Source organism: Podarcis melisellensis (genome assembly GCF_964234715.1).
Source record: "Podarcis melisellensis genome assembly, chromosome: 2".
Lineage (NCBI taxonomy): Eukaryota > Metazoa > Chordata > Lepidosauria > Squamata > Lacertidae > Podarcis > Podarcis melisellensis.
The window spans coordinates 115301413-115313060 of record NC_138529.1 but is presented as its reverse complement, the minus strand read 5'-3'; the positions used below and the strand labels follow the sequence as shown (position 1 = coordinate 115313060).

The window sequence follows — 11648 nt, the reverse complement described above, 5'->3', positions numbered from 1 at the left end:
CCATTGTGATCCTGGATTTATCCCATGTCTCACCGAACTGTTGATATTGCCACATTTGAATTTACTGATATGTGGTGCGGCAAATTGGGGTGGGCGTGTTTTTAAATGTCGGGCATCTTTATAATTATTCAGTTCTACAAAGCTATAATGCCAGTTACAGATAGGTAGCCGTATTGGTCTGCCATGGTCAAAACAAAAAAAATTCCTTCCAGTAGCACCTTAAAGACCAACTAAGTTAGTTCTTGGTATGAGCTTTCGTGAGCTGTGTATCTGAAGAAGTGTGCATGCATACGAAAGCTCATACCAAGAACTAACTTAGTTGGTCTTTAAGGTGCTACTGGAAGGAAAGCTATAATGTTCATTGTGAGCTGCTTTGGGACAGAGGTTCTTGCGGGAAAGTGGCATTTGAAGTAATTAAACTAAGCTGTGGTAAACCTGCTGTTGGGACTCAACAGGCCTTTGGGTTTCCTGATGTTCTTAGGTGCTTCTTTCATCCCTGCAGGATTTAATTACTGAATGATAGGGAAAGGACGTTCGCAATAAGGTCTTGCCATTTGCAATGAGACACGACTGTGGCCCGGCGCCCTCCCCTTCCTTTCGCACCAGATAAAAAGCACGCACATTTCCTAAAATTCCTCGTTGCCAACTAATAATGGCAGTAAATGCCAAGAAACTGGAGATCTCTAAAAGCAGACAGGTGACCTTATTTTATTGTTCAGCCATTTGCTCCTCCATGGATGCCCAGGGAGACGGTACTCCCCACCCTCTAAGCCAATGTATACATCATCATCATCATTATTTATTATTTGTACTCCGCCCATGTGACTGGGTTGCCCCAGCCACTCTGGGCGGCCTCCAACAGAATATAAAAATACAATGAAACTTCAGATATTAAAAACTTCCCAATACGGAGCTGCCTTCAGATTTCTCCGGAAAGTCGTGCAGTTGTTTATCTTTCTGACCTCTGAGGGGAGGGCATTCCACAGGGCAGGGGCCACTACTGAGAAGGCCCAATGCTTGGTTCCCTATAGCTTCACTTTTCACAGTGACGGAACCGCCTGAAGGCCCTCCACGGAGCTGGACCTCCATGCCCAGGCTGAACGACGCGAGTGGAGATGCTCCTTCAGGTATACGGGGCCGATGGCTTCTTGAATGCGAGAGGAGGCTTGACTTCTGAGTGAAGCCCTTTCCACACTCTAGGCACTTGTATGGCTTCACCCCAGTGTGGGTTCTCTCGTGCTTGAGAAGGTTGGAGCGATGGCTGAAGCTCTTCTCGCAGATCGAGCACTGAAACGGTTTCTCCCTTGTGTGCGTCCTGTGGTGAACGACAAAGGCCGACTTGTCCCGGAAGCTTTTGGGACAGTCCGGGCACTGGAAGGGTTTTTCTCCCGTGTGGATCTTCTCGTGCTGAACCAGGCCGGCGTTCTGAGAGAAGCATTTCCCACACTCGGCACACTTGTACGGCTTCTCGCCTGTGTGGGCTCGCTTGTGTTTCATGAGGGACGAGCTTTCGACAAAGCTCTTATCGCACACCGTACACTTGTAGGGCTTCTCTCCCGTGTGGAGCCTCTCGTGCGTGAGGAGGTTCGTGCGATGACGGAAACGCTTGCCACACCCAGAGCACGGGTACGGTTTCTCCTCGGTGTGGATTCTCCTGTGCACGACAAAAGCCGACCTGTTCCTGAAGCTTTTGGGACAATCGGGACACTGGTGTGGTTTCTCGCCCGTGTGGATTCTCTGGTGTCGGTTAAGGTCAAATCTCTGCCGGAAGCTTTTCCCACAGTCTGGGCAATGGTAGGGCCTCTCTCCCGTGTGGATTCTCAGATGAGCCGAAAGCCCGCTGTGCCCTCTGAAGCTCTGTCCACAATCTGGGCAAACGAAGGGCTTCTCTTGCCTGTGGGTTCTCTCATGTGCCGTAAGATGCGACTGCTGGCTGAAGTTCTTCCCGCAATCTGAGCAACTGAAGCGGTTCTCCCCAGTGTGGATTCTCTGATGGGCAACCAGGACATTCCTACTGCAGAAGCTCTTCCCACAGTCGGAGCAGATGTATGGTTTCTCTCCGGAGTGCATTCTCTGGTGTTCGGTGAGCTCCGCCTTGCAGCGAAAGGACTTTCCGCACTCAGTGCATGTCTCACCCTTGAGGAACCTTTGCTGGACTGGCATGGCAGGGAGCTGGAAAGGAACGGATTTGCCTTCTTCATTCTGGGGCTGAGTTTCCTGCTGGTTTTCGGATGCTTCTCCCCAGTAAGGATAACGGGAAACTGTCTGTTCTGATCTCCCTGGCAGCATCCAATGTGGTTCAGCTCCTTCAGAATTGACTGGCAGATTCTTCTTCCAACATGCCCTCTCATTGTCTGTTGGGAAAAAACAGAGAATCCTTACAAAGGGAGATTTCCCTTCACCAGGAAGAAAGGATAGCTGGATCAGATTACACAGCAAAGAAGGGGTTTGGGGCCCAGTTATTTGAAGGACCACCTGCAGGAACCCACACAAGCCCTACGAGTGGCCTCAAGGATCCTGCTTGCTAGTGCATCTATAAGGTCAGTTAGATTACTTGGCTGTGAGTCTTGAAGGCTGCTCCCTGCAAAGCCCTTTCCACCAGGCCTAGGGGGCGGGGCCCACACTCACCAGCTCTACTAAAGAGGCTCCTGGTGAGACCAGAGGGACATCGCTATGCCTGACAACAAACCCTAACAGTTGGATTCTTTTGCCCCATCTTTTTGTGCCTGCCAAACAGCCGTGTCGTGCTTATGATAATATTTTATTCTCTTGTAATTATGCTGTTTTAAATGTGCATTTTATATTTTACTTTACTAGTAATGGTTTTTAAAAAAATGTTTAAGTTTTTATTTTGTTAACTTTGTGTTAAATATGTATTCTGTACTTCACCTCCTTTGTAATGTTTCATTTTATTATCTTTAAGATCATATTTTAGTTTTCTGTTAATTATGTTGCTTTGGCTGCGTACTCTATATCTGACTTTCTTCAAATTGTTTTATTGATGTTTTAATATTCTGTAAACTGCTTTGAGATTTTTCTTAAAAATATAAAGCTGTATAGAAATGAAATAAATCATAATGATAATCATAATAATTGGTGTGCACTAGATCCGTGGGCAGAGCCTTTTTTGTGGTGGCCCCTCATTTGCACAACCTGCTCCGCAAGAGAACTCCCTCCAGCCAAAGACTCCTTACCCAGCCAAGGGGCATCAGCAGCCGAATCCTCCACTTTGGTGAGCGGCCACTCACCAGAGTCTGACAGAGCCCCGTCAGCCTCAGGGGAATCATCTGCTTTCTCCTTGAAGGGCCAGAGGACCTGAAACAGCAGAAAGAACAAGACAAAGAAATGGGTGCAAATCGCCTGAGATTCAGGGGTGGGGAACCTCTGGAGCTTCTCCCGACGCTACAGGACTCTAATTCCCATCAGCCCCCAGCCAGCATGGCCAAGGGTCAGGGGAGTGGGAGTCCAGCAACATCTGGAGGGCCAAAGACTCCCTGCCTTTGACTGGGTCAGGCCATTGGCCCATCTTTCACAGTATTGCCTACACTGACTGGCAGCAGCTCTCCAGAACCTCAAGGAGACCTTCTTCAGGCAAAGGCTGTCCTCTGCGCTGTCTTTGAAGGGGGATGCATTGAACCAGCTGGGGCAGAATATGGCAGCCCATCTCAAGACAGGGACTGGAGCACAGGAATCCATCACTCCTGTGTCCACATAGCTTCTCTCCAACCAACACTGACTGCCTGTTCACAGCAGTGGAAGCTGGTCCGTTAGGGCAGAGAGAGCGCTGCCCACCATCCTTAGTCTTCCCCCAGCAAGTGGCATTCTAAGGTACACTGCCTCAGAACCTGGAGGTTCTACTTTGCCAATACAGCCAACCCCTGCTGATTCGGCCAGATCCCATTTTCGAACCATCTAGGGCAAGCATAGGCAAACTCGGCCCTCCAGATGTTTTTGGCCTACAACTCCCATGATCCCCAGCTAGCAGGACCAGTGGTCGGGGATGATGGGAATTGTAGTCCCAAAACATCTGGAGGGCCCAGTTTGCCTATATCTGATCTAAAGGAACAGTCAGTCCACTGCATATTTACAGTCAGCAAAAACTGCCCCAATGGCTAGTCCTCTGGGCTCCTTGCCACTGTTCCTTTTGTTCTTCCCAGGACTGCTCTCCTGCCCTCTCACCTGTTGTATTTCGTGCTCGTTCTCTTGCTGCCTCTCCAGGAAATCCTCCGCCAGGCCGACTGCCTGACCGCAAGTCTCCGGCCCGCCTTCCCTGACCCAGGTCTGCATCTCCGGGGGCAGGACGGCCAGGAACTGCTCCAGGATCACCAGCTCCAGGATCTGCTCCTTGGTGCGCCTCTCCGGCTGCAGCCACCGGTGGCAGAGCCTCCACAGCATCCCACAGAGATCTCGCGGCCCCTCGGCCTCCTGGTAGAGGAACTGCCTGAAGCACAGGCGCTCCACCTCCTGGCTGGGAGCCTCCTTCTTCACTTCCCCACGATCCAGGGCCAAAATGCTGTGGGCGGGTGGGGGGATGTCTCCTCCAGGGCCGGGCAGGTGGCGGATCACCCTGCCTCGCCCAATGTCTGGTCGCCCCTCAAAGGAAGCCTGCGCGTCCCTTGGGCCATTGCTGGCCAGCTGCAGGTTTCCTGGCTCAGACTGCGGGGACCGCACAGCCTTCAGGAGCCCCTGACACTGAGCTCCCCAGGATTCCTCCTGAGGCCCTTCCTCGGGTTCCTGCTTAATGTGCTCTGTTATGGTCCCTTCCCACAATTCCCTGAGGCTCTCTGAGCGGACGGCCAAGGGGCCTGTTCCTGCAGCCTCCTCTGGTTCAGACTCCGATGCCTCCTCCTGGGCCTCCGTCTTCACTGTGTCCTCCAGCAGAGCATCTCGGGGGACAGTCCAGACAGCTGCATTCCTGCGTTCGGACGCCATCACCTCGCTTAACTCCGGGGCTTGGCAGGGGTCACTCACACACCGTTATCCCATGTTTCTCAGTGATGTCAACTGCTAGGTCCAGGATTGTTTATAAGGCCCGGTGCCTCTGCAAGGAAAGAGAATCAGTGGGATCTGCAGCAAAAAGTTGGAGCGTGGAACACTCCTGTTCAGGATACTCCATTCCATTCTCTGCCCCCATGTTTTCCATCCCACCAATCATCAGTCAGTATTCCGTGAAAAACTGAGCATGCTCAGTCCTCTGGGAACTGTAGCTGTGAGGGGAATAGGGGGCTCTCCTCTCAGCACTCTTAACAAACTACAGTTCCCAGGATTCTTTGGGGGAAGCCATGACAGTTAAAAGTAGAATTACATTGTGCTAAATGCATAGTGCAGACGTCACCCTGATTACAGCCCTTTCACTCAAGAGTCCAGTCCTGGTTTCCCACTGCGCTTTCTCACATTCAGAAGCTGTTGTTGCTACTGTTTCTAATCATCTGGCAATCAAGGAGCCTTAGAGACACATAGTGATCTACTGCAAATCCCCCCCCCCCCATCTGACTTCTGGCCACCCCTGACATAATGTCCCTGAAGACATATCAAGCAAAATACAGGCAAGACATAGCCATGATGAAGAATAGTCCTTGATAGACTTTATGTTTAAAAGGGGTGGGGGGTGGAGATAGAGAAATCCACAGAGGATGTTCTGAAATTCATCACAGCTCCGTGGAACCTGCATGTTCAGGAGCAGTTTACCTGCAAAGTGCTGGAGGCAGAGAGCAGCAAGAGGTTTGCTGCTGCCTTGCTGCCTCTGAGCATCCCAGAGAGGTCTGGCTGGGAGCAGGAGGCTGGTCTGGGAGGGGTCTGTCTGATCCAGCAGATCCCTAAAGCAAACCTTCCTATTCCAGCCCAGCTCTCTGCTCCTGCCTCAAGGCGCTTCTCACTTACCGGATTCCCTCCCCGGAGCTGAAAAATCTCTTTTTCCAGCCTCTACTTTGCAGCAAAGAAAAGCACCATAGAGTCGCGAAGGGGGAAAAAAAGGAAGAGGAGGGCCTTCAATGGTCAGAACAATTTCCGTCCGAAGTGCCGCTCTAGAAATCCCGACTCTCTCAGCTTAACCCTTTGTGACAACCAGAGCGCAGAGGGGCTTTCCTTTGTATTTTTGAATACCCCTCGCCTGTGCCAAATTGGAAGCATGGCAGTGCAAATAAAAACCTACGTGTGCATGCATTTTAGGGGCTGTAGTTCGGTGGCAGAGCATATGTTTGACATGCAGAAGGTCCCCTTGGTATCGGCCACTTAAAAGGCGAAGGGAAGGACCTTTCTGTGCTGGAGACCCGAGAGAGCCGCTGCCAGCCCGTGCAGGCAGTACTGGCCTTGGTGAACAAATAGGCTAACCTCTGGTACGGAGCAGCTTCGCGGGCAAACATCTTGCTAGCTGTGCGCATACAAAAAAGAGAGTTAGCAGAGTCAGGCCAATGGCCCATCGAGTCCAGCATGCTATTCCCACAGTGGCCAACTAGATGCCCGTGGGAAACCAGCAACCAGGATCTGGCCTCAAGAGCCCCCTCCTTTCCCGTGGCTTCCAGCAATTGGGACCCCTTACTCTGTGGACTTTGGGCACAGAGGCGAAATTTGAACTGAGGTCTTGAGCTCCTCCATTGCAAAGGTTTGATGTGCTAATTATAGTATTTATTTCTCACCTTTATTTCTTTAAGAAGTGGTCTCGTGGTTCTCCCTCTCTTCATTTGATCCCCATTACAACCTTGCAAGGTAGGCTAGGCTGAGAGGCAGTTGCCAGTCCAGTTTCCTGGCCCAGGAGGGATTTGAACTCAGGTCTCCCCCGGTCCTAGTCCAGCACCCTTAAATACTACATAACATCATACATTAAAAGCAAATCTCTTCATACATTATAACATCATACATTAAAAGCAAATCTCTTTCCCCCCCCCGAAAAAAACAGAAACATAAGAACTGTAGTGTAAGGGTGCTGGGTGCAGGGCAAACTACAGTTCCCAATGAGCTTCTGGGTTTGCCTCGTTGCAATTCGGCTTACGGGTTAAAGTGTGCGAGTTTGCAGCCCTAGAAAAGCGAATTGGCAGGAAGGAAAGATCTGCAATGGGGCTGAAGTCATTTCCTGCCCCTCCTCTTTTAGGGAGAGGGTTGTGTGTGTGTGTTTTTAGGGGTGTTGCTGTTCATTGAATTGTTTCGTGGTGGAGATCAGCGCCTGCGGAGCCTGTTTGCTCAAAGAGGATTTAGGAGAGGAGAGCCGAAGCGGGGAAGCAGGAAGGCAAAAGTGGGGGTTTTCATGGAATAATATGCAAAGGATGGTGGCTAGAAGATTTCTTAGTTTGTGGATTCTGAACAGCAGGATTTTGCAAGCAAGCAAGCTGTGCAATCAGTGGTTTATCCTGCTTGTCTTTTTATATAAAATGTTCTTACTTCTGTTCAAGTTATAAAAAGGTTTTATCCTGTTTTTCAAGATCCTCAAAGGTTTTGTGTTGCCGATAGGGCTGCATTGTATTATTATTATTATTATTATTATTATTATTATTATTCCCAGGCACCCCCAAGATCTGAGGAGAGCGGGTTGGGGGTTGCAAACTTGCGAAAGGTGCGCTTATTTCTTGACACCTCACACGTGTGTTTTTGGAACCCATCCAGTTTTCAGTGCCCAAAATCTGTTTAAATTATTTTTAATTCTGGATTTTAAATGGTTGTAACCTGTCCTGCTACTGAAGGGATGGCAATAAACAACCACCACCACAATAATACTACTAATAATATTATTAGTAACAAATGTTTTTCGCCGTTTTTAATTTATGAATCTTACTTTTTTTTGTAAGCTGCCTTGAAACCTGCCGGTGAAGGGTGGGCGATGTGAAGCTCAAGAGCAGCAGGGACACTTAATCCATGGCGCTGCCTATCGTTCTCCTGCTTCCGATGATACACATTTCCCTTCCCAACCTAGGAAAGGAAGAACCCCCAAAACACACCATTTTTAAGGACCATGCGCCAAGATGGTGCTTTTTGCATATGGGTTGGCTTTCAACCTGTTCCAAACTGCCTCATTGAACTTGGCAAGGCTGAGGGCACCCCCTGGTCAAGATGGCCCGTTTCTCATAGATTTGTAGAGTTGGAGGGGACCTCAGAGGTCATCCAGCCCAACCCCCTGGAATGCAGGAATCCTGCCCACAGCCATCCCGGGGTGGGCTTGAACCAACAGCCTTCTGGTTAACAGCCAGGCGCACTGACCCATTGCCCCACCTCTTATCTCTCTTGGGATCCTTAACCGTTTCAGGTGTCGGTGCTGTTGATGGACTGGGCCGCTCCCTTCCCCAAGGCAGAGGATGCTCCTTCAGACAGTGCACAGAGGCTCGTGTCCCAGGGAGTCAAGCAGGAGGATGGCCAAGATTCGCTGGGTAAGGTGAACGTAGAATCGTAGAGCTGGAAGGGACCCCGGGGTCATCTAGTCCAACCCCCTACAATGCAGGAATCTCAGCTAAAGCATGCGAGACAGATGGCCATCCAGCCTGTGCTTAAAAACCTCCAATGTGTACTTGAGCAGAGAGAAAATGAGGGGGAGAACCTTTGGGGAGGAGAAGCTGAGTGGTGGAGCATCTAGGCCCCAAAGTATTATTATTATTACTATTGTGGTACCTCGGGTTACAGACGCTTCAGGTTACAGGTGCTTCAGGTTATAGACTCCGCTTACCCAGAAATAGTACCTCGGGTTAAGGACTTTGCTTCAGGATAAGAACAGAAATCGTTCTCCGGCGGTGCGGCAGCAGCAGGAGGCCCCATTAGCTAAAGTGGTGCTTCAGGTTAAGAACAGTTTCGGATTAATAACGGACCTCCAGAACAAATTAAGTTCTTAACCGGAGGTACCATTGTAGTCTTAATCTAAGGGTCACTGGCCTGAGCACCATGTTGGGCAAAAGTTTCCTGCATTGTAGAGATCTGGACTAGATGACCCTTGTCTACCCCCATCATACAGCCTGGACACTTGAGGTCCAGCGCTGAGGGCCTTCTGGCGGTTCCCTCATTGCGAGAAGTGAGGTTACAGGGAACCAGACAGAGGGCCTTCTCGGTAGTGGCGCCCGCCCTGTGGAACGCCCTCCCTTCAGATTTGATGGAAATAAAGCAGCTATCTTGTCTTTAAAAGACATCTGAAGGCAGCCCTGTTTAGGGAAGTTTTTAATATTTAATGGTGTATTGTTTTAAGACTTGTTTGGGAGCCGCCCAGAGTGGCTGGGGAAACTCAGCCAGATGGGCGGGGTATAAATAATAAATAAATTATTACTATTATTATTATTATTATTATTATTATTATTATTATTATTACTGGGCCGAGGCCCAGATTATCTGTCAATAGGGAATGCTTGCTTGCTTCTTTTGGGGACTGATGAAATAATGTTCCAGTTAACTGGTGCCTCTTCCCCTTGGCTCTCATTTCTTTCTCTGCTCCAGTAGGAGGACGCTGGGAGAGGGAAAACGAAGGCGAACCAGGAGGAGCATCTACAAAAATGGAAGATCTAGACGTGGATGTCAGCACCAGTACTCAAGATGAAGCCACGAGGCAGCAAGGCAGGAAAACGCCCACCAGAGATAAGCGCGGGAGTCCGTCCAATGCCAGCAAAGATGGGGAGGCCCACGAAAACCCAGCCCAAGTAGATGTGCAGGAGGAAAAGAGAAGGAACAAGTGCCCTGTGTGCGGGAAGATGTTTTGTTCTAAGTCACGCCTTAACGTACACCAGAGAATCCACACCGAGAAGAGGCCCTATCAGTGCTTTGAGTGCGGGAAGAGTTTCAGGCAGAGCGGGCACCTCTCTCAGCACCAGAGAATGCACACGGGAGAAAAACGATACAAGTGCTTGGAGTGCGGGAAGAGCTTCAGCCAGAGCACCTATTTTATCCTCCACAAAATAACCCACACGGGAGAGAAGCCGTTTACGTGCCTGGAGTGCGGCAAGAGCTTCAGTCACAGCAGGCGGCTGACCATCCACCGCACCATCCATACAGGGGAAAGGCCCTACAAGTGCAAGGAGTGCGGGCAGAGCTTCAGCCAGAGCACACACCTTACCTCTCACCAGAGAATCCACACCGGGGAGAAACCGTACAAGTGCCAGGAGTGCGGGAAATGCTTCAATCAGAGCACGCACCTCACTTTGCATCGAAGGATCCACACCGGGGAGAAACCTTACCAGTGTTTAGAGTGTGGGAAGTCCTTCAGCCAGAGGCCGCACCTTACTTTGCACCGGAGAATCCACACGGAGGAGAAGATGTACAAATGCTCGGAGTGCGGGAAGAGCTTCCATCGGAGCGACCACCTGACCTCGCACCTGAGAGTGCACACGGGGGAGAAGCCGTACCAGTGCTCACAGTGCGGGAAGAGCTTTAGCCGAAGCGCAATCCTGACTAAGCATCAGATAACCCACAAAGGTGGAGAACCTCCCCTGGGAACAGATGAAGGTTCTGCCTGAGCATTTCCTGAGAAATTCTGGCCAGTTGTGACACACTGCTGTTCCAGTTGTGGTGCCGCTCCAGAGAGAGGGTTGACGTGAGATTACACTGTACAGTGGTACCTCGGGTTACAGACGCTTCAGGTTACATACGCTTCAGGTTACAGACTCCGCTAACCCAGAAACAGTACCTTGGGTTAAGAACTTTACCTCAGGATGAGAACAGAAATCGCATGCTGGCGGCGCGAGGCCCCATTAGCTAAAGTGTTACCTCAGGTTAAGAATAGTTTCAGGTTAAGAACAGACCTCCAGAATGAATTAAGTTCTTAACCCGAGGTACCACAATCCATGGGCTTCCTGGATCAAATGGAATGTGCTTCAAATGTCATTCACATGCTCTTTACACTAGAGTTGGAGAAACCCAGAGCTCTCCTCTGGATCAAGTCCCCTTAAGCCCCTGGCAGCATGGCTGATGGTCAGGAATTATGAGTGTTGTAGCCCAACAGCTTCTGAGAGCTCACAGGTTTCCCTATCCGTACTGCAGATCAGCGGTTCCCAAATTTTTTTCGGGCCATTGTTTCGATAAACTTGTGCCCAATGCCCCTCCCCATACCCTTTCAAAAGCATTATTCAGGATAGCAGTTTGCACAACTCCCTTAAGAGATTAACACAATAAAATTTTAAACAGCAACAATTAAGTGCACATTGATTTAAAATCTGATTAAATGGCTTAGTTTAATTTATTTAACAAACTAGTGAACTTGATCCGTTTTGTTGTAGATTTTTAAACAGGTTGGATGGTTGTTGTGGATGCTTCAGCTGTGATTCCTGTACAGCAGTGGGTTGGTCTAGATGACCCCTGGAGTCCCTCCAATTCTCCTGTTGCCTCTTTGCCCCCAGCTAGGAAATCCCACCCCTCCAGGGGGTGGTACTAGCCATTTTGGGAACCACTGATCTCGATTAAAGAACTCACATAGGTGGAAAATCCTGTAAAATGAAAATTGTATGCAATTTTCACAGAATGTGCACAGAGCACATTCCCAGCCACTCTCTTTATTAGCCTTTTTCAGTCTAGTGCCCTCCAGATAATTCAGACTATTTTGCTGCCTCTTTCTCTGCAAAAAGTCATCTGGAGTTTGAGGGATCCTTTCCTCCTCTCTGTCCCTGTTGGTAGCTTCTATTTTTTAAAAAAAAACACCAAAGGGGTTTGTCGATAAGCAGCTAGGGTACGTCTTTCAAGTAGATGGGCTGGTG

General features: G+C 49.7%; 2 protein-coding genes across 3 annotated transcripts; one reads left to right on the top strand and one right to left on the bottom strand.

The window, feature by feature from the left end:
• Positions 1-692: 692 nt before the first annotated feature.
• Positions 693-5995, bottom strand: LOC309364449 (uncharacterized protein). Of its 2 annotated transcripts, none has more exons than XM_081901761.1 (4): positions 5881-5995; positions 4180-5041; positions 3195-3315; positions 693-2354 (listed from the first exon to the last, which is right to left on the bottom strand). In XM_081901761.1, exons 2-4 carry the CDS (start codon positions 4930-4932, stop codon positions 892-894), a joined length of 2337 nt encoding a protein of 778 aa, XP_081757887.1. In that variant the 5' UTR covers positions 4933-5041; positions 5881-5995; the 3' UTR covers positions 693-891. The 2 variants fall into 2 exon arrangements, with proteins under 2 accessions (XP_081757887.1, XP_081757888.1); XM_081901762.1 differs by lacking the exon at positions 5881-5995 and adding an exon at positions 5689-5795.
• Positions 5996-7092: 1097 nt separating this feature from the next.
• LOC309365153 (uncharacterized protein) lies at positions 7093-10678 on the top strand. Its single transcript, XM_081903349.1, has 3 exons — positions 7093-7228; positions 8234-8354; positions 9403-10678. The coding sequence occupies exons 2-3, from the start codon at positions 8249-8251 to the stop codon at positions 10413-10415; spliced, it is 1119 nt and encodes a 372-aa protein (XP_081759475.1). The 5' UTR covers positions 7093-7228; positions 8234-8248; the 3' UTR covers positions 10416-10678.
• The last annotated feature ends 970 nt before the right edge of the window (positions 10679-11648 follow it).